Here is a 23,723-nt window from a genome sequence, read left to right as displayed (position 1 = left end):
AATTGACACTGGGAAGTTGAAACTGCAGCCAGGGCATGGTAATAAGGAGACAGAAGTTGAAGTTCAAAGTGTTAAGACTTTGGTAAACACTGTGCTTTGAGAAAAGGAGAGGGAGGGCTAGCCCCTAGAAGTGAGACACACGGCAGAAGAGCTCTCACAAAGCCCAGAAATCTGCCTCAACAGAAGCCGGGGGAGGCCTGCTGCCTGGACTGCTGGGCAAACCTTACAAGCCTTTGCTTCTGTGACTTTACATCGGCAATTTGGGGCTCCTCTCCAAAACTGCCATGTAAATAAAAGACCAAATATTACAACGTAAGAGAAAAACCAGAGAAAAACCAGATAACATAGGACTTACACAAGGACTTTAATGATTTATATATTGAAAAAATAACAAAAATAGGGCCACCTGAGTGGCACAGTCGGTTAAGCATCTGACTTCGGCGCAAGTCATGACCTCATGGTTTGTGAGTTTGAGCCCCGCATCGGGCTTGCTGCTATCGGCATTAAACTCGCTTCAGATCCTCTGTCTCCCTCGCTCTCTGCCCCTCTCCTGCTCATTCTCTCTCCCTCTCCCTCAAAATAAATAACTTTAAAAAAATAAAAAGAAAATGGATGGAAGGATGGAAAATGTTAAGAGAAAAACCTATTTTTTAAAAAAAGAGCCAGCAGGATATTCTAGATTTTACTTAGTTTTTTAAAAAAATTTTTAAAAATGTTTATTTTTGAAAGAGAGAGACAGAGCACAAGCAGGTGAAGGACACAGAGAGAGGGAGACACAGAATCCGAAGCAGGGTCCAGATTCTGAGCTGTCAGCACAGAGTCCAACATGGGGCTCAAACCCACAAACTGTGAAATCATGACCTGAGCCAAAGTCAGTTGCTTAACTGACGAAGCCACTCAGGCGCCCTGGGATATTCTAGATTCTAAAACTCTATACTTAAATCCTCCTAATTAGTTCTTACAGTTCTTAACTGTAGACTGGCCACGGAGGAAGACAGTGATACGTCAGCTGGAGACAGGTCAATCAAGTGTATATTAACTAAAGTACACAGAGAAAAAAACAGTGCAAAAATTCAAACAAAGGGTAAGAGAGATGAACGACACAGGCAAACGGTCTATCACATGCCCCTGAAAGTCCCAGGAGAAAGGAGGGAGGAGACCATTGGGACTGAAGAAATTAGGCGGCTTCTGCAGTGTTCTAGAGGTTTTGGAGAGCTGAACCAAGTCAGAGGCAGTGGTTTCAGAGAGAAGACTAAATTCAGAGACACACACACAGAGGGACAAGTAAGAGGGAAAATCTAGGGTAATTCATGGCTTTCAGAAAGGAGCAGCATACCAACACTGAGACAGCAGCTGTAACAGAAGCAGGCTGTTGAGGGGAGAGGACAGGAAAGGGAGATGGTTCAGTCCGGGACATACTGAAGAAGTCCATAAAGACATGCGGGCAGGGGTAACTGGGTCAGCTGCAACAATTTCCATTTTGTGGTTAACAAGTATGATGGGGACCTGTGATTAGCTTACTTCTGCTACTATCTGTCCTGGTAATACTGAGGGGAGGGAGAAGGGAGAACTTCAGTCTCCCTGGAAAAGTAGGTAGTGATATATCTTGTTTATGTTTCTGAGATAACTCCTGCCAAGATGTGAAGGTAATGGGAACAGTTCTAAAGATCCTGGCAATATGCTAGGAATCCCCTATGAACTGGAAATCTTGGTAGACTCTAGCAGTGTCTAGATCAGTTCATTGTTCTCTGGGAATCTGAGGCCAGTGGAGGAAAAGGCACCAGAGTAGAGGATGTGAATATCTGATCCCCCTGATCACTTAATATTGGTTTTATGTGAAAAACTGGCCTTATAATGCTTTATGTACCTGTCCCACTGAACCTGATTAATGATTGGAAGCAGAGTCACTTTTAATATGATCAAACTAGCTGGAGGTGTTTACCGAAAATGCAGATTCCTTGGCCGACCTTCAGACCTACCAAATAGCAAGAATCTCAGAACAGGGCCTAGGAATCTCCATGTAGAACAAGTGCCCTTGGTGATTCTTACCACAAATACTGCAGTTAGAACGAACACTACAGCAATGGCCCAATTTATAGCATGGGTGCTGGGTAAACTCACCTACGTGATACCCTGATCCACTTTGGAGAACTACAGAGACAATGGAAATTGGGTGCAGAGGCCCAGAGACTGAACTGCCCATTTCTCACTTCAAGTAAATTTACAGAAGCAGCAGCAATGAGCTTTGTGAGCTTTGTGAGCGTGACCTCACAAAGCTGCGTCGAGAGCTGGCATTGAAATTCCAATGAACTACCTCTATTAGTTTTGTTGATCGGAACTCTGGCCTTTGTATCTACTGGGTTGCCAAGATACTGAATAAAAGACATTGTTATTAACAGAGTAGAACCTACCAGACAACCTCCTCAGTGTCCTAGGAGCTACACAGGTCAGCAAAAGGACACAAGGCTGGTCATGGTGTTACACGATGACTCTCTTTCTGAGAGAAGCAAAACACTTAACAGATTTATAATTTATACCTTTGGGTTTTCTTGAGGGAGTGGCATCAGCAAAATGGCTAAGGAATTCCAAAACTCCACCCTTACATAAAAGCAACAAAAAACTAGAAAATCGGGGGGGGGGGGGGGGGGCGGGGAGTCAACATCATAAGAACTATGAAAACTAACCAAAAGCTTGCAGCAACCTTGAGAATATTTATTGAAGAAAAATGGCTGAGTCTCAGTAAGAGCAGTGAGATTTGTGGTGTGGTAAGTTATCCCAGCTCTATCTTCTGCTACCAAGCTTATCAGTAGCCTTGACAACAACAGCCTGAATTCCAGTACCAATACTGGAGAAAGTACAATGGACCTCATTCTGAAAGAATTCTAGTTTTTGTTTGAACGGTCTGGTGACTTCCTAGAAAACCCACTGAAAACCAGGGCTTTATCTGACTGAGTCATAACAGTGTTAGAGCTGCAAACCCAATTTGAGGAAAACGTTTATGGGCAAATGTTTTAGTTACTCCTCCCTGAGGCAACAGAAAACGGTTGGGATGAAAGCAGAGTAGTCAAAATCCAGTGAAGAAAGGTTGGGGAATGAGACGTTTTGGGAAATAGGGTTTTAAGACATTCTGGCATATTCCTGGGATTTTCTAAACGGCCCTGCACATGCCCAGGGAAGACTGAGAAGGCCCCGATTCTCTTCTCAGGTTGACTCTGAAGTTCTGTGCAAGCAGGGAGTGAAGACTGAGGCACATGCACACCGCTTGGCTGAGGGTCTGACCCAGGCTGCCCCCTCCTCCCTCAGCCACACACATAGAGCCCCTATTCAAGACTGGGAGGTTTTCTGGGTCCGGGGATTTAAGTAAATCTCTGTCCAAAATTGAGTAGATGACTAGGCTAGAATAACAGAGATTTCCATGGCCACACACAAAAAAGAATATAGACTTTACAAAGTTAGTTCAGAGAAGACACTAAACAAATGATAAAAACAACAGCAAACAGTAACAACAAACCCAGGGAAGGTGAGAATCTGACTTCTAGTTCAAAATGTCCCATGTTCAACAAAAAATTAAGAGGCATTGAAAAATCCTAAAATATACATAAGAAAACAATTCCATTTACAATAGCATCAGGAAGGATAACATACTTAGAAATAAGTTTAACAAGTAGTAGGCTTGTACACTGAAAGCTACAAAAGATCACTGAAAGAAAATAAAGACCAAATGGAAAGGCATCCCATATTCATGGATCAGAAGACTTAATGTATTAAAATAGCAATACCTTCTAAATTATCTATAGGTTCAATGAAATTTCAATAAAAATGCCAACTGTCCTTTTTCCAGAAATGGACAAAATGATCCTATAATTCATAATGAAGGGCAAGGGTCCTAGGAGTGCCAAGATAATCTTAAAATAAAATAAAACAAAACAAATTTGGAGGACTCACAATTCCAATTTCAAAACTTACAAAAACTACAGTAATCAAACAGTGTGGTGTCTGCATAAGGGTAAGATATAGATCAATGGAACTAAGAGTCCAGAGTAAACCCATGTGTCTACGGTAAGCTGATTTACAACATTATGGGGCTTGGATGGGAAATTTGCTGTCATAGACTGTGGGGCCCACTGTGGGTAGCAAGTTACATTCTTAATCTGGATAAAGAATTCATTTCCTCTGCCTGTGCTGACTAGTGTTTGTTTTTAATCTTATCACTGTCATTTTGTGACAAAAACAAAGAATTAGAGCTGTTTTGATAGGATGACAAATGGCTAGGGTGACTTGGGAACTTTAAAGAAAAGGAAATTGAAGAAAATGATCATAAGCAACTCAGGAATATGGCTACATCACGGATATCCCAGAATAGAAGACAGAAAATTGCAGCTATGGGCAGGGGTAGTTTTGGTGGAATATGACCCAGCCCCCTTCATGATGGGGGGTCTGGCACATTAGACTGAAAAGGAATTACAAAAGGAGCCAAGGATACAATTGTATGGTCATTTTTACAGAATTTAACAAAATACTAGTGAAACCTGATGTACTGTGGCAAGACAAGAAACAGGGAACTAAACTATATAAAATTTAAGTTGTGTCTCCTGACGTCTGGTGAGAGAAACCTAAAATGGTTAACCAAGGATGGGAGAATATTCAATGACCCTCTTGAGTTTTTACTCAACTTTTAAGCAAGCAGATTTTAAGAAATAAACTGCCAGGGTTTGTTTTGGGGAGGGTATAAATACAGAGGTCGAAGTAATCTAACTCAGTGACTCAGCTTTTTCTGTAAAGACAAAAAGTACAGAAACAGATCCAGGGGGAGAAAAGGAATTAAACGCAAAGTATTGCTTTTGTTCATGAATAACTGTTTTGACATTAAGGCATCCAACAGATTTTCTGAGTGCTTCCTATGTGATAGGGCCTGATGGATACTGAGGATATTTAACAAAGTCCTGGTTTTCATAGAGCTTACATGCCACTGCAAGAAGACTATATGTAAACAAATAAATACATATCATATTGGGAGGTAGGCAAATGCTACTAAGCAAAAATCAAGCTTATGCATGAGTTAATTTTGCTTTCACAGACCAAGGTGAAGAGTACTCAAACCCAGAGCTCTGCGTTTCTTGCCAGTTTTTTTTAAAGGAATCCAGAGAATGAACTCTCAACAAATAATTATCTACTGAAAGCAGGCACTTTCCAAGTGGAAAAATAAAAGCATTTGAGACACAAAATTTCCCTTAATAATATGCAAGAAAGGGTATTTAAAAAATTAAGCTATCATTTAGCCTTTAAAAAGAATAAAATTCTGCCACATGCTACAACATGGATGAACCTTGAAAACAGTATGCCTAGTGAAATACAGACAGAAATGGACAAACACTATATAATCTCACCTTTATGAAGCACTTAGAAAAGGCAAATTCATAGGGACAGAAAGTAGAACAGAGGTTACCAGGGAGTTTGGGGAGAAGGGGAGAAGGAGTTATTGCTGAATGGCTACAGAGTTTCCGTTTGGAACGAAGAAGTTCTGGAAATGGATCTTGGTGATGACTTGACAACACTGTGAATGTACTTAATACCACCAAATCACACACTTATAAAGGTTAAAGGAGCATATCTTATACACATTTTACCTCAATAAAAAATTACTTTGATACTCTTAGAATGGAAAAGAACGTCTCCTAAGGTGTCCAAGAGCTGGATCAAGAGAGCTGTCACAGCAGTGCAGTGGGGAAATGGCACTGGGGGGACAAGGGGCAATGGGGACAGCATCAGGCTGCCCCTCTCCAGTGGTGACTGGCCTTCGTGGCCAACCCGGGAGGACCAGGATGTTATTTTATAAATGGAGCTGCAAGGTTTCCTTATAGATTTATTTCTTTTTAAGAGTAGTCTTGAAGACTACTTTCCTTTTCTTATTGTAGCCCACACTCCCAGTGTCTTCTACAAATGCACGAATGCTTGAAAGTCACAAAGTATTAGGATTACTAACATGGTCATTCCTTTTTCTGATGAAACATTTTTAGAGAAGACATCTGTTAATGGAGCTTAGAGATTTCCAAGTCAAAGTAAAATCTAGCCAATGAGACAATATGGTCTAAAGAGCAGTAAAACACAGTAGCAATAAACATTTATAACAAGGCACTTAGTGTTCTAGAGAATACACTAATAATACACTAGAGAATAAACTAATTAATAACTTAGGGAATATGGCATTTCGTTGTTGCTGTTGTCTTTCCATGATTCTTGGATGGTAGACTAAATTTGTAAGTGAGAAGGCTTTTCAGGTAGGACAGAACTATAAAAACTGAGATACTTCCAAGAAAATCCCTTAAATTTTTACATGAGACAGTTAGCAAGATGTTCAGAGAGGTTATGCCTCTTTACATTAAAAAAATTTTTTTTTTTTTTTCTGGGGTGCCTGGCTGGCTCAGTCAGTGGAGCATGTGACTCTTTTTCTTGAGGTTGTGAGTTTGAGCCCCACGTTGGGTCTAGAGATTACTTACAAATAAAATCTCTAAAAAAATTTTTTTCCCCGATCATAGAAAGTAAAATATACCTGCTAAAAATTTGGCCTTTACAGAAAGCATGAAGAAAAAGACCCAACTACCCCTTAAACCACATCACCCATTAATAAGAACATCTTGATACATTTCCTTCTGATCCTCTATATTATCATGTAAGATAATCTTTTTTTACTTAACATGTAAAACATTTTTTTAATTTAAATTTTTTTAAAATTTAAATTAAAAAAATATTTTTTACTTAACATGAGAGCACAGTCATTGTTCCTGACACATCCTTATACACACAATCCTTATAAACATAATTTTGGTGTCTGAATAATACCTGAGCACATGGATATAAAATTTACAACATTTCTCTATTACATACTTAACTCATTTCTATTTTGCTTTAAAAACATGCAGTGGTGATCATATCTTTGGGTATAAACACTTTTCTCCATTTCCCACTATTTCCTTATGTGAGTTTCCAGTGAAATTACTTGATCAAAGTCTGTAAATGCTGTAAAGGCACCACAGCCACAACTGCTTCAAAGTCTTTGCCAATTAATGCTCTTTCCGTTTATCTTTATATCTGTCTCTATTTCCTCAATTAAGTTGCAGTTTGTATTATTCATTATTAAGATTATTACATAGTAAAGATATTATCCAGGTACTTGCATTTTTATATTATGAATAAATCATTGTATCTTCCAAGTGGCTTTTGGAAATAAAGCTTTTGATCTGCTGTCACTTCAAACCCATTTTACTAAAGTCTTATTAATTGTAACAGCTGTCTTGGAGGAGTTTTAGTTATATAATCTGCCACATGATACTTTTATTTTCTCCTTTCTAACTGCCAAACTTTTTTATACTAATGTTAAATCATAATGGTGATATTATGTTGTAATTAGAATGTTCCTAGTTTCACGGCTAAAAATTATGTTTTATGTTGGTTTGAGATAAATATTTACTTATTCGTTCAAAGAATATTTATATTTATTGAGTACCTACTAAAACCAGGGGTATAATGGTGAGAGGAAAAAAATGGATAAAAATTCCTACTTTCAAGTTTATATGGTCTAGTAAGAAACAAAGTCCTCAAAGAATCACAGGACAAAATTGCAAAATTATAAAAACTAACTGCCCAAAGTATAAGGAAGGATTGGTAATCGTGTAACAATAAATACGTATACAGACACACACGTGTGTGTACGAGGCGGGGTAGAAGGGGTTAACTCAGTGGGCCGCGCTGCTCACACTTTGCACGTTCTGTACAAGGGCTTGTTTCCGTGACAAAGGTCCTCTAGGTTGGCTTCTGGTAACTGAGCCCTTAAGAGGTTCCGACTGCGGCCTCTCTCCCTCGCGGAGGACCTCGCTGCAGGCTCCGGCAGTCTGTACAGAGCGAACGTGAACATGACAGGATGAACACCTGCCTTCCGTCTAAGGGCCGGGAGCTTGAGTGGCTGACCTCAGTCACCCAGCCACCGTATGCCCACACGACAGACCGGCTCGAGCGAGTCTGGCGTGCATGGTCACGCGGGAAGTGAAGCACGTGGGAGCTTGCGCCCGGTCTCCCCTGGACTTCACCTCGTGCTTTCTCCCTCTGCGGACGCCACTCTGTGTTCTGCTCACAACAGCCTGTAACCTCGAGTATGACAACTTCTAGGCTCTGTGAGTCCTTCTGGCAAATCGCCGAACGTAAGGGGATGCTGGGACTCCTCTGCACAGGGCACACAGGAACACATCCTCCAAAGCTGCTCTTGGTCCCAGCTGTTGGGAGCTGCAGCCGGAAGAGCGAGCAGGAGCCGCCCGGCTGGAGGGAGCACGACGAAGGGAAAGTGGGGGGAAGAGTATTTCACAGCCTAGAAACGAAAGGAGGGAGAAGGCCACCGACAGCCTCACGGGCCTCACTTGGGAGGGCATCGGAGCTGCGAGCAGGCGGGGACGTGAGCAGACGCCCAATCCCGCAGGTGCAGCACCGACCGGAAGGCTTGCGGCCTCTGTGAACCGGCCAGACGAGCTTGTCGTGATGGTAGGTGGCATCCTTACATTCCACTGATTTTAATAGTGGATGTTCAATTCTTGCTGTCGTTCATGGGGTTATTTGTGTTTATTATTTTTTTTTAAAGCTGGGACGGATCCTGAACGAGTGAGTTCTTGCGAGGAAACGCAGAGAACAGGACCGACAGGAAAGCTAATACAAGAAATCAGAGGGGAGGAGTCTATATTTTCACTTTTCTTCGGAGTTCTCCTGCAACCTTCTCCAAAATGCTTACATTTATTTGAAGGCCTGCCAACAATGGGTTTTACGTTCAGTCTTAAAGCTACTAAAGGTTTTTAAACTACATGAGGGCCGCCTGGGTGGCTCAGTACGTTAAGCGTGTCGGACTTCCGCTCAGGTCACCACCTCCTGGTTAGTAGGTTTGAGCCCTGCATCAGGCTTTTTACTGACAGCTCGGAGCCTGGAGCCTGATTCAGACTCTGTGTTTCCCTATCTGTCTCTCTCTCTGCCCCTCCCCTGCTCGCACTCTGTCTCTGTCTCTCTCTTAAAAATAAACATTAAAAAAACCTTTTTTTTTAAAAAGGAACTACACATAAGCACTTACCATTATAGAAGAATGCCTAATATCTAATGCATAGGTATGGTCCCAAACATGGGATTTTAATTTTAAAAATTTGCTCGTATCTTCTTTGCTGATCCCAAGATTGTGAAGGCCATTCATCATTTTTCCTTCTAGTTTCAGCATATCCAAAATTCTTTTAAAGAAAAGAAATGAGTTTTACTTTCATTTGCCACATTAAAAAAAACTTTAACGTTTATAAGTTTCTTAAAGCATTAGAAACAGATTCCACTGGTATTTTTATGAATATCAGGAAAAACATAAAACTTATTAACAAACAAGGAGTTCTAATTATCTAGGGTAAGCTCATGTTGACTTTTTGTGTACATTGACAAAATCTTTCTATTTAAAAGGCAAAGCAACCAGATATATTTATTACACTCTTTAGCAAAGAAGTGAAGATATGCTCATCCCTGAGCAAACCAAAAATGAAGGGAAAAATATACTAGGTCACCATTTTGGTAAATCAACTAATAAAACAAGGGGACCCATGATATAAAATTTTAGCACAGAAAAAGCCCCATTAAAACATGAAAGTTCACATCTGTTTAGAACACACACTAAAATTTCTCATCATATATGTAACACTTTGAGAGCTCTTAAACACGACAGGAAGATTACTGCTAAAAATAACAACATCAATATACAATCCCACTGGCAAAAAGTTTGGGCAATTTGATTCCTTACACTTCTACTGATCAAGCTACACTGTGTTCCAGGTAAGTCTACGTCCTCCCCAAACAGAGCGCACCTCACAACCGCCTCAGGACGTCCTGGTGATGCAGGCGAGGCCCAGACAGGTGGTCTCCTGCCCAGGCCTCTCAGTGGGTGAGGACAGAGCTGGGGTATGAATGCTATAGGAAGGCAGTGCTTCCCTGTATCTGTAAAGGTAAGACTTTACGGGTAGTGGTAAAGTGTGTGTGTATTTTTGCAAAGGTAAAGCTTTCCCAGGCAAGAAAGCACTTTATTGCTTTTTGAAACCAAGTGTTAAAATTCATATTTATAATAGTTAACCGAACTGCTTCATCACAAAATCCAACCATGGAAGAAGTCGCTTCGCTTTTCAGAAATGAACAGAATCAGAATAAAGCAATGTGTGGATTTCAGAACACCATGCTCAGGCAGGCCTGGAGAGATCTACATTTAGAAGGCTGAGATCTAATGTCCGAACTCTTACAAAAGCTGGTTTTTGTTAGTGTTTTCAGCTGGCCTGGATGACTTGCCTCTGAATGTCTGTACCCCAGGCACTCCTGACCACTGCTTTACAAAGCACCGTTTTTACCCACCCGCCTCCAATCTATGGGAAGATGACATGTATGCTCAAAAGAGCACTAGCTTAGATACCCCAAATCCCAATCTGATTATAAGATTTAGTCTGGGCTACCATGCTACTTCATGTGAGGCTTCTTGAAATTCTTAACCCCTTTGGTCTACATTCCCTTATTTTGTAAGATAAGAATTGTGGATTGTTTGCCAGTGCTCTCTCCGTTTTTAAAATTTTATGATGCGGGGCACCTGGGTGGCCTAGTCGGCTAAGCCTCCGACTTCAGTTCAGGTCATCGTCTTGTGGTTCGTAAATTCAAGCCCCGTGTCAGATCCTGTGCTGACAGCTCGGAGCCTGCTTCAGATTCTGTGTCTCCCTCTCTCTCTGCCCCTCTCCGGCTCATAGTCTTTCTCTCTTGAAAATAAATTAAAAAATGTAAAACAATGAACATTTCATGATGCTTACTGGTCACTCTTTTTGGACAACTTTAATCTCCACAGTTTTTGTATCTACCGTCTCTGTTATCCCAACCTAGTCTCCAAGGAAAACCATCGATAGAAAAACCTTATCGACTTACACGGCACACTGGAAAGAGCATGAGGTTTTGAATCCTGCTTTTTGCCAGCTGTATCCCTATCTTTGAGTGACATTAGTGTCATTTTCCCATCTAAAAGAGAGAATGGCGATAATCACTGTATAAGGTATTAAGATTAAATTAACTCACTACTGGGCATACAGCTGTCCTCTATAAGCATTATTTCTTCCTTGCTCTTTTCAAATCCTGAATTTTGGCTACCAATGGAAAAAAAAAGGTTCTTTAAATATGCTAGGTCTATTTATTAAGAAAATGCCTTATATCTATAGATTGTGAAACAAAGTAATTTCTCATGCTTCTCTTTGAAACAGGTACTATCTTTAGATTGGCTTAGAACCCTTCACTGGCTTCTCCAGCCCTGAAGACAAAAGGCAATCCGAAACTGGGTCGCGCAAGCTGACCCTTCTCACATGTGTAGCCTCAGCTTCTTCTGGCTTCTCACTCCACAGCCTGGCCAAAGGAGTCCACTGTCATTTTCTCCAAATACCCCATTGCTTGCAGAACCTCTACTGTCCACTTTGCCTGATTCGTCCTTTAAGTGTTAGCTTAAATTATCACTTCCTTGAAGAAATCTGACATTTCTACTTGTCCCTATGTTCCACCAAGAACTAGTTTAAATCTCTGGAGTTATAACCTCCCAGAGCACTGGGAGCTCTGGGAGGTTTATCTTTTATAATTCACACTGTCATTATATATTTGGTATCAGTTACCCGACTAGACCACTTATTTCTATCTCTACCATTATACCCCCAATATCGACCAGCTTCTGTAGCATGCAGGCACTCAGATATTTACTGAATTGAATTTTAATATTGAATTAATTTGCAATACTGAATTCTAATGCTGTGTGCATTACAAATACGTATTTATCAAGAGCCCCGAAGGATTGTGAGTCAGATAACTTCAGATACACAAAGAAGCCCCACACAAGTAGGGATATCAAGACGCCTTTGTTCCGTCTGTCTCTTTGGCAGGTATACTGTGGTGACACCACTTAAGCAGAACACGTTGGTTATCAAAATGCTTAATATCCACTCGTCACCAGCTTGTCTGGTCAAATCTGTGGCTGAGGTGATTGTTCAAAGAAAAAGATGAGTCGGTGGCTCTAGGGCACAGGTGTGAAACCCCATTTATGGAGCTCCTCAAATTTGCTCAGCCCTACCTGCCTTCCTCCCTGGTCACTGCTACAGCCTCCTGCTGTCTAACCTCACTGGGGAGGAGAGCCAGGCTCGACCTGGGCCATGACTGAACCACTGCCGGCCTGACCCATGGAGGCTCCAGCTCCTCCCACTACTTCCAGGACCTGAAGGTCACAGTGCATGGTATCAGGCCTCAACAAGCCAAAATGCAATGAGACAGGAGATGGGAAAGAAGCTAATTCCTCACTCCCAGTCTTTTCTTTTTTTTTTTTTTAATTTTTTTTTTCAACGTTTTTTATTTATTTTTGGGACAGAGAGAGACAGAGCATGAACGGGGGAGGGGCAGAGAGAGAGGGAGACACAGAATCGGAAACAGGCTCCAGGCTCCGAGCCATCAGCCCAGAGCCTGACGCGGGGCTCGAACTCACGGACCGCGAGATCGTGACCTGGCTGAAGTCGGACGCTTAACCTACTGCGCCACCCAGGCGCTCCACTCCCAGTCTTTTCTTAAACAGGCAATTCTGAAGTACTAGTGGCACAGGACCTTGCTCTAGACTTAGGACATAATTTCAGTAATAGGATATTTTCCTTCCTTCTCCTCTCTCCTGAATCACTTCCTTTCATGCTCCACACCGGTTTTATTCTACATGTTCTGATTTCTTTTGGAGAATTTGCTTATTTTGGGCTAAAAATGCCAGAAAACCTCAATATCCTCACGCGTTTTCTTTTCCTCCTTGGAGGGAATTACAGTAGTTACGACTAGTGATTTTGTATTACGTGTTGTGCAGATCTCTACCTACCAGGTGGAGGAGCCAAGGGGGCTTTATTTCTTGAACAGCCTAAAGCCTTTCTAAATTACTGGGCAAAATGTTCCTATGAAGACTTTACTGAAATCTACCCACCATTCTTCTCCCTCTCTCAAAAAATTTTTTTTTAATGTTTATTCATTTTTGAGAGACAGGGGTTGTGTGGAGACAGAGAGGGACACAGAATCTGAAGCAGGCTCCAGCCTCTGGGCTGTCAGCACAGAGCCCGAAAAGAGGGGCTCGAACTCACGGACCTCGAGATCATGACCTGAGCTGAAGTCAGATGCTTAACCGACTGAGTCACCCAGGCATCCCTTTTTCTCCCTCTCTTAAACCCACTTTCACTGTTCCTGAGCACAGATGAAGTTTTGTCCCCCTGAAGCTCACAGGCCAGGAGCTAACAACCACTCTACTCTATGTACAGTACTTAGCCTACAGATACTTCATTATCATTTTTCCCAAGGATCCAACTAAATAAAGAGAAAAGCCTCATTTGAACTACTATGTTTCTAAGTCATTCCTATACTTTCCTACTCTTTCCAAATTGGTAAGAAAAGAAGATAAACATTTAATTAACTGAAGTTCAATGAAAGTTTATTCAACTGAATTAAAATAGAATATCTGAACTAAAGTATTGTGTTTACTCAGTTTACCTTATTAATTTTTAAAGTAGTTTTATGCTTCTCTTTAAATGTAAAATAATTTCAGATTGAGTTTTCTTCTGTTTGACCCTTGACTAATTTATGGATCAGTGGCCATGATAAACACAATACTTTGTAATTTTGCCCTACAGCATTTTTCAAGAATTGTTTTTGACCTAAACAGATAATACCCTGCATTCTATAATTTCAAATTTCCTTTCTGACAAATACAAGTCCTTTAAACTCTTTTTGTTTTCATTCTTCTGGGGAAATGTGTCATGTTCCTTTCAGTTCCTTTCTGGAGGGTAGAAGTCCTCAGCTGCTCAGCCCAATCCCAAGGAACTTCCCTGCTAACGGACAGACCTACTCATGAAAGACCGTTCCCAACAATGTGACAAGTATAGGACGAAAGTTCAGAAACTTCAATTTTCACATCTGAACAGATGTTGCCTAGGTCTCTCCCAATTCTGCGTTCTAAGACACTTGTGAGTACTCCACCAAAATAATAACAGAATTCTGCCCATGACAAATACAAGACTTTCTGAAGTCTTGCACAAACATGTATTTGACTTACCTTTAAAAAAGTAATTATTTGCATTTTGGCAAATACAAAACTTAGGACAACATTTGCCTTTATACAAGTCATAGTTAGTTTGTATCAGTAATTCAATACTTACCTAAAAGAATCATAAGCACTCATATCCACACGAAGTCCATTTATGAACAGACAAGCATCACCTGGCTGAATTTCAAATCTAGCATGAAGACCCTTGAAATAGAGCAGGGGAATGGTTAACCAAGTCATGTACCAACAGTGATCTATGCCAGGAGTCAGCAAACTTTCTGAGCGTCATATAGTAAGTAGTTTAGGCTTTGCTGGCCACATCATCTCTGTCACAACCACTCAACTCTGTCCTTACAGCAAGAAAGCAGACACAGACATGTAAACAAATGGGCGTGACTATGTTCCAACAAAACCTTTATTTATAAAAACAGGTGGCAGGCCAGATTTGGCCTATAGCTGCAGCAGTTCACCCACCCAAGCTAAGTGATGGAAATCTTATGATAGGTTAGAGATACAAATACCCGAATATTTTGATTCTGCAATACAGGATGTTAACGGTCCACTTCAGGGCGCCTGGCTCTGTCAGTTAACCATCTGACTTCAGCTCTGGTCATGATCCTCGTGGTTTGTGAGTTCAAGCCCCACATCGGGCTCTGTGCTGACAGCTCAGAGCCTGAAGCCTGCTTCGGATTCCGTGTCCCATCCCCTCTCTCTCTGCACTTCCCTTGCTCTCAAAAATGAATAAACTTAAAAAAAAAATAAAGTTCTAATTCTACGACAATTACTTCATTTTGTATCACGTGTGTATGCAGTTGTACACACACTTAGAATTTGATAGGTGCCACACACCTAACCCAGGACTCAAAACTTGGGTGTATCTGTAAATATTTGTTGGAGATCACTCTAAGTTCATAAAGGCTTCCATTAAAGACTTATCTCAATGTTGTTTTTCATTCAGTAAATATCCCCTGAGCACGCGCTCTGAGCTAGAAACCACTCCAGGCATTAGAGCAGTAACAAAAGTACAGAATGTGACCTTCTTGCCAGTGAGGGGGTCAAATCAACTTTAAAGCCTAGTCTTGCTACTTAGTCACGGTAAAGTTTGGATACAGTTATTTGCTTCGTAGGTCTCAGTTTCATCATCATCATCATCTGCAAAACGGGTGTACTTATTCCCATCTCACAAGCTATAGGCTGTAGATGTGATATATATCGGTGCCTACTCACATGTGCGGCACTCACAAACGAAGCTTTTATTACTGTTAGCAGGGCAGGCAAATTCATTTAGAAGGAAAAACAATTTCAAAACAGTGCATTTCAGTGATGCTATGTGAGTGACCTAACGGAGACTTCTATAAATTATTCTGGAAAGGCAGGTGAAGCAATTAACGTGAGGAGATTCAGAGAAGGCTTGGCAGAGGTAAATTTTTCTCTATGGTGATCACTCACCACGACAGGTTACATAAAGAGAAGGGAGAGAAGGAACTAAATTTGTAATAGGACAGAAAGTATTTCCACTTGATTTACAGAATACTAGCAAGAGGTTAAACCTGAGAAGATTCATAGGTGAAAATAGGATTTATCTTTAGCTATTTCTATGCCTTTCTATCGAAGACTTATTCTAAGAAATCTGCATTCCAACTTCATAATCTACAGATGTCTAATGAACTCATCACTGTTTTCCCCAAAACTTGCCCTGAACCTTCACACACATGGCCTCCAGCTCTCTCCAGCACCTCATTCATTTTTAGGCATCTCAACAGTAAGGAGACAGCATATCAAGTACACAGATCTATATACTAAATTGCTAATTCCCTCGAGAATGCTGATGCCAGCCCCTGTGCCTCGAACAAAGAAGATACTCAAAAAAGGGTAATAAATTAAACTCAGTGGATTTGATTGCTAAAATACTGTCTACTGGCGACTGGCCGACAAGTTCTTTCTCATTCCCCTCAGAGGAGTGAGCCTTAAATCCTGGAAAATTACCCTAAGAATATGATTTAAGGTAGCTTTTCGCAAATCAAAAGGTAACACTTCAGTTTCCAGCAATATGATGAACCAGAGATCCTGAAATTCTACTAAAAAAAAAAACACAACATGCTGGATTAAAATATTAATAATGCCCTCTAAATAAATGGTTTAGTTCTTAAAAGTAAAGCATCTAAGGGCAGAAAAGAAGTGGGAAGAGGAGTCAAGGATGTAAGTGAACACTGAAGGCCCTGCCCCCAAGGAAATCTCAAGCTTCCCAGGTAGCCTAAAGCTTAGGGTTTTAAGGGTGGGCCCACCCAGGGCAGGGAGGAATGTCAGATCCTTGTGCGCACAAAGGAGTGTTATACTCACAGTGAGCCTGGCAGAAACAGCATAGAAATTTGCCGATCTCCCCTTGGTTCTTGGCGGGGGAAGAACAAGTTTTCAGTAAGGATTCATGACCTCTTTCATTTTTAGGAGTTTGAGGCTTGACTTCACACTATTTTTAAGGTCTAAAACACACACACAGACCTTTTATTGGAAGTGGAATTAAGCTGGGGGTGCTCCTAGGCTTTGAGCAGAAATGAATACAAATTCCCAGTGAGAAACAGGACCTCATTCAAAAAAAGAGGGGATAAGCTGAGGCTGAGGAGAGATCCAACTGGCAGAGAAGTAGGGAAACCTGTAGTTCCCTCATCCCTCAAACACAGCAGTGTTGAGGCCAAAGGACTTTGAATTCCAAGAGTCCAGGCCACAGAGTGACAAAGACGTCTCCAGGGACCCATGGGGACAACCTGGCGGGTCATAGGTGCGTGATTGCGAACTGGGAAAGATAAAACAGGCTGCATAATGCAGGGATGGGAGGGATCCCCTTCTGCACAGAGACAAAGGGATGAAAAAGAGAGACTAAGGAAGCGTAGGACTATATCTGGACAAGAGAAAAACCACAGAGCAGGACAGAGAAAGATCCAGTCTCTAACTGTGGGGCTTCCTCTGAACTGAGGCTGGCTCCCCTGTTTGTGCACCTGGGGAGGAGGGGAGCCAGCCCTGGGCTCGGTACCTAGTTCAGAGGTGCAGTCTGCAGTGGGAGAAAGTGATCCTCTCCCTGGAGTGCTGTGGGAAGAAGGTATATAACCATTCAAAGGACAAAGGCTGCCTGTGCCCACCAGCCAGAAGTCATATCTGCCACACGGAGTGCCTCTTCCCCGGAACTGTGGTGCACAGAGCAGAGCCCTTTAAGACATCGGGGTTTAAATCCCAGACGTGAGCCAGGGAGATGCGAGAGTTGGGGGAGTGGGGCAAACTGCTTCATTCACGCCCTCCTGCGGCACTGCAAGGATGGCCTGAATGAGTGGTTTGGGACACCTGGTCGGTGAAGGAGAGACTGGAGTGTCGCCATTTTTCTCCCCACCACCTCCAACATGTGGCATCAGGGAAGGGACAGCAGGTTCACAGTGGAGGCGGGGACCCGCCCACACCAAACCATGCCCCTCTGTGCCTGCTGACTCTGGATCTACTGGGACAGGACAGATGTTAACCAGACAGCCCCTCCTCCAGACCAGTGCTGCCCCTGGTTCCAAGGCCCCCAGTGGTTTTGCATTTTCTAATTCTTGGACAATTCTTGTTTTGTGTGTGTGTACGTGTGTGTATATATATAAATACACACACGTTTTTTTTTTCCCCCCTCTTCCTTTTCTCCTTATTTCTTCCCTTCTCTAGTCTGGTTATTCTGGTTGTTGGTTTGTTTAAGCAGACATATTGAATCTATTCTCTTTACTATTCTATATCTCCTTCAGTTTCCCCTCTGTCAGGATTAAGCCATAGAGTTTCTCTGGTCAATTTTCTTTTCTTTTTCCCTGCTCCTGTCATCTCTCTCTTTGTATGGGATAAGGCCTCTTCCATCAACACCATCACCCCGTTGTTTTGCTGTAGCTGGTGTTTTTGTTTTGTTTTTCTGTTTTTTGTTTTCTTTTCCAAGGCTACTTCAGCAAACAAATCAAAGCACACCTAGTGGAAGGTCCAAAACATCACGATGGGTAGGGAGATAAAGCAACCACAGTCACAACAACAGAGAGCAAGTAGCACACTCCAAAAAACACCTCCTGAAGGGCCAGGCCCTGGAGACTGTATGACCCCTCTTTAATATAGTAGTGCAGGACACATAGCAAGCTTTTAAAACACATAAGGGACAGGGAACTAGCCAAAATGATGAAACGGAAGAATTTTCCTCAAAAGAAATTTCAGGAAGAAATGACAACTAAAGAATTGATCAAAAGATATAAACAACATAAGTGAACAAGAATTTAGAATAGTCATAAGATTAATTGCTGGGCTTGAAAGAAACATGGAAGACAGCAGAGATCTATTGCTGCACAGATCAAGGAAGTAAAAAATAGTCATGATGAATTTAAAAATGTTGTAAATGAGGTGCAAAATAAACTCGAGGCAGTGACAGCAAGGATTCAAGAGGCAGAGGGGAGATTAAGTGAAAGAGAAGACAAAATTATGGCAAAGATGAAGCTGAGAAAAAGAGAGGTAAGAAAATTCTGGACCACGAGGGGAGAATTAGAGAACTAAGTGGTAAAATGAAACGGAACAATATCCATATCATAGGAGTTCCAGAAGAAGAAGAAGAGAGAAAGGGGCCGAAGGTGTACTTGAACAAATCGTAGGTAGGAACTTCCCCAATCTGGGGAAGGAAACAGACATTGAAATCTAGGAGGCACAGAGAACTCCCTTCAGACGTAACTTGAATCCATCTTCTGTGTGACATGTCATAGTGAAACTGGCAAAATATGAAGATAAAGAGAACTCTGAAAGCAGCTAGGGATGGACAAATTAGACACCCACACACTACTAAAACTCAAATGGGAAGAAACAGAAAATTTAAACAGACCCATAACTAGACAAATGGGCCTTAAGGTCTACAAGGGTACCCATAAGGGTAGTAGCAGACCAATCTACTGAAATGGGGCAGGCCAGAAAGGAGTGGCAGGGAGTTTTCAACGTGCTGAAAAAGAAAAATATGCAACCAAGAATCCTTTGTTCAGCAAGCCTGTCGTTCAGAATAGAAGGAGAGATAAAGGCTTTCCCAGACAAACAAAAACTGAAGGAGTTTATGACCACTAAACCAGCCCTGCAAGAGATTCTAAGGGGGACTCTGTGAGTGGAATGTTGCAAGGACCACAAAGGACCAGAGACATCACTATAAGCATGAAACCTACAGATAACACAATGACACTAAATCCGTATCTTTCAGTAATAACACTGAATGTAAATGGACTAAATGCTCCAATCAAAAGACATAGGGTATCAGAATGGATTAAAAAAAAAACAAACAAAACCAAGACCCATCTATTTGCTGTCTACAAGAGACTCATTTTAGACCTGAGGACACCTTCAGATTGAAAGTGAGGGGATGGAGAACCATCTATCATGCTACTGGAAGTCAAAAGAAAGCTGGAGTAGCCATTACTTATATCAGATAAACTAGATTTTAAACTAAAGGCTGTAACAAGAGATGAAGAAGGGCATTATATCATAATTATGATGTGTATCCATCAAGAAGAGCTAAAAATTATAAATGTCTATGCACTGAATTCAGGAGAACCCAAATATATAAAACGATCACAAACATGAGCATCTTATTGGTAAGAATGTGGTAATTGCAGGGGACTTTAATACTGCACTTACAGAAATGGACAGATCATCCAGACAGAAAATCAATAAAGAAACAATGGCCCTGAATGATACAATGGACAAGATGGACTTGACAGATATATTCAGAACTTTTCATCCTAAAGCAGCAGAATATACATTTTACTCTAGTGCACATGGAACATTCTCCAAGATAGATCATATGCTGGGTCACAAAACAGTCCTCAATAAATATAAAAGAATTGAGATCATACCATGCACATTTTCAGATCACAATGCTATGAAACTTGAAATCAATCACAGAAAAAAAATTGGAAAGCCTCCAAATGCATGGAGGTTAAAGAACATCCTACTAAAGAATGAATGGGTCAACCAGGCAATTACAGAAGAAATTAGCAAATATATGGAAACAAATGAAAATGAAAACACAACAGTCCAAACCCCTTGGGATGCAGCAAAGGGAGTCCTAAGAGGAAAATACATAGCAACCCAGGCCTATCTCAAGAAACAAGAAAAATTCCAAATACAAAATCTAATAGCACACCTAAAGGAACTAGAAGCAGAACAACAAAGGAACCCCGGGCCAGCAGCAGAAGAGAAATAATAAAGATCAGAGCAGAAATAAACAATATAGAATCCCCCCCCCCCCAAAAAAAAACAAAACAGTAGAACAGATCAATGAAACTAAGAGGTGGTTTTTTGAAAAAATAAACAAAATTGATAAACCCCTAGCCAGACTTCTCAAAAAGAAAAGAGAGATGACCCAAATAGATAAAATCATGAATGAAAATGGAATTATTACAATCAATCCCTCAGAAATACAAGCACTTATCAGAGAATACTATGAAAAATTATATGCCAACCAGCTGGACAACCTAGAAGAAATGGACAAATTAGACACCCACACACTACTAAAACTCAAATGGGAAGAAATAGAAAATTTAAACAGACCCATAACTAGTAAAGAAATTGAATCAGTTATCAAAAATCTCCCAACAAATAAGAGTCCTGAGTCAGATGGCTTCCCAGGGAAATTCTACCAGACATTTAAAGCAGAGTTAATACCTATCCTTCTCAAGCTATTTAAAAAAAAATAGAAACGGAAGGAAAACTTCCGGACTCATTCTATGAAACCAGCATTACCTTGATTCCCAAACCAGAAAGAAACCCCACAAAAAAAGGAGAATTACAGACCAACATCCCTGATGAACATGGATGCAAAATTTCTCGACAAGATACTAGCAAATTGAATTCAACAGTATATAAAAAGAATTTTTCACCATGATCAAGTAGGAATCTTTCTTGAGCTGCAGGGCTGGTTCAATATTCGCAAATCAATCAATGTTATACATCACATTAATAAAAGAACGGATAAGAACCACATGATCCTGTCAATACATCCAGAAAAAGCATGTGACAAAATACAGCATCCTTTCTTCATAAAAACCCTCAAGGAAGTCGGGACAGCAGGAATATACCTAAACATCATAAAAGTCATACATGAAAAGCCCACAGCTAATATCATCCTCAGTAGGGAAAAACTGAGAGCTTTCCCCCTGAGATCAGGGACACGACAGGGATGTCCACTCTCACACACTGTTGTTTAACATAGTGTTGGAAGTCCAGCTAGCTAGCATCAGCAATCAGACAACAAAATGAAATAAAAGGCATCAAAATTGGCAAAGAGGTCAAACTTTTACTTTTCGCAAATGACATGATACTCTACATGGAAAACCTGAAAGATTCCACCAAAAGGCTGCTAGAATGGATACATGAATTCAGCAAAGTCACAGGGTACAAAATCAATGTATAGAAATTGGTTACATTTCTATACATCAATAATGAAGCAACAGAAAGAGAAATCAAGAAATTGATCCCATTTACAATTGCACCAAAAGCCATAAAATACCTAGGAATAAACCTAACCAAAGATATAAAAAGATCTATATGCTAAAAACTATAGAAAACTCATGAAGGAAAATGAAGGAAACGGAACATCCCATGCTCATGGACTGGAAGAATATTGTTAAAATGTCAATACTGCCAAAAGCAATCTACACATTCAATGCAATCCCAATCAAAATTGCACTGGCATTCTTCTTAAAGCTAGAACAATCAATCCTAAAATTTGTATGGAACCACAAAAGACCCCGAATAGCCAAAGTAATACTGAAAAAGGAAACCAAAGTGGGAGGCATCACAATCCAAGACTTTAGTCTCTACTACAAAGCTGTAATCAAGACAGTATGGTATTGGCATAAAACAGACACAAAGACCAATGGAATAGAATAGAGTACCCAAAACTGGACCCACAAAATGTACGGCCAGCTAATCTTTCACAAAGCAGGAAAGAGTATCCAATGGAAAAAAGTCTCTTTAGCAAATGGTGCTGGGAGAACTGGACAGCAACATGTAGAAGAATGAAACGAGACCACTTTCTTACACCATACCCCAAAATTAACTCAAAATGGATGAAAGACCTAAATGTGAGACAGAAAACCATCAAAACCCTAGAGAAGTAGGCAACAACCTCTTTGACCTCAGCTGCAGCAATTTCTTGCTCTACACATCTCCAAAGGCAAGGGAATTAAAAGCAAAAATGGGACCTCATCAAGATAAAAAGCTTCTGCACTGCAAAGGAAATAATTAACAAAACTAAAAGGCAACTGATGGAATGGGAAAAGATATTTGCAAATGACATATCAGACAAAGGGTTGGTATCCAAAATCTACAAAGAACTTACCAAACTCAGCACCCAAAAAACAAATAATCCAGTGAAGAAATGGGCAGAAGACATGAATAGACACTTCTCCAAAGAAGACATCCAGATGGCCAACAGGCACATGAAAAGATTCTCAATGTCACTCATCATCAGGGAAATACAAATCAAAACCACAATCAGATATCACCTCACACCAGTCAGAGTGGCTAAAATGGGCAAACCAGGAAACTACAGATGCTGGCAAGAATGTGGAGAAACGGGAACCCTCTTGCACTGCTGGTGGGAATGCAAACTGGTGCAGCCACTCTGGAAAATAGTGTGGAGGTTCCTCAAAAAATTAAAAATAGAACTACCCTACGACCCAGCAACAGCACTACTAGGAATTTAGCCAAAGGATACAGGAGTGCTGATTCACAGGGGCACATGTACCCTAATGTTTACAGGAGCACTTTCAACAATAGCCAAATTATAGAAAGAGCCCAAATGTCCATTAACTGATGAATGGATAAAGATGTGGTTTATATATACAATACTGCTTGGCAATGAGAAAGAACGAAATCCTGTCATTTGCAGCAATGTGGATGAAACTGGAAGGTATTATGTTGAGTGAAATAAGCCAGTCAGAGAAGGACAGATATCATATGTTTTCATTCATGTGGATTTTGAGAAACTTAACACAAGACCATGGAAAAGGGAAAGGGGAAAAAAAAATAGTTACAAACAGGGAGGGAGACAAACCGTAAGAGACTCTTAAATACAGAGAAAAATCTGAGGGTTGATGGTGGGGGTGGGTAAAGGGGAAAATGGGTGATGGGCATTGAGGTGGGCACTTGTTGGGATGAGCACTGGGTGTTGTATGTATGTAAGCAATGAACCATGGGAATCTACCCCAAAAACCAAGAGCACACTTTACACACTGTATGTTAGCCAATTTGACAATAAATTATATTAAAAAAATAAAGCAGAGGCTGAAAAAAAAAAAGAGGGAATACACTGTAACATATCCCTTTAACCACCAACAGAGCTGGGCCATTACCAGAAACTAAAAAAATTCCAACTGGGTGGACCCCAGAAGACTGGTAGAGCTTTATCATGGTAAATTTGCTTATAAACACATCTGGAGGGAGGCCCCCAAGCTGAAACTGCATCCATTCTGGATTTAAAATTTGAAGTCAGATATATTGTAATATAGAAGAGGTTCTCCCTCCCCTGCCCCCAGGATGAGTGATGAGAGAATAGAAGATTCTA

The 23,723-nt window shown here is 40.9% G+C and overlaps 1 protein-coding gene across 4 annotated transcripts in view; it reads right to left on the bottom strand.

Moving 5' to 3' along the window:
* The window catches only part of UGGT2 (UDP-glucose glycoprotein glucosyltransferase 2), a 192,162-nt gene that overhangs the window by 98,406 nt on the left and 70,033 nt on the right, over window positions 1–23,723 (bottom strand). For all 4 annotated transcript variants that reach the window (XM_019444060.2, XM_019444061.2, XM_019444062.2 and 1 more), the window contains 2 exons: window positions 14,241–14,332; window positions 9,104–9,254 (listed from right to left, as the gene is read on the bottom strand). In XM_019444060.2, coding sequence (XP_019299605.2) covers window positions 9,104–9,254; window positions 14,241–14,332 — 243 coding nt within the window. The remainder of the gene's footprint in view (window positions 1–9,103; window positions 9,255–14,240; window positions 14,333–23,723) is intronic.

This window comes from Panthera pardus, unplaced genomic scaffold, assembly GCF_024362965.1.
Source record: "Panthera pardus isolate Hobbes unplaced genomic scaffold, ASM2436296v1 HiC_scaffold_1, whole genome shotgun sequence".
Lineage (NCBI taxonomy): Eukaryota > Metazoa > Chordata > Mammalia > Carnivora > Felidae > Panthera > Panthera pardus.
Note: the sequence above shows the minus strand (reverse complement) of the source record. Positions and strands in the feature narration are given on the sequence as shown.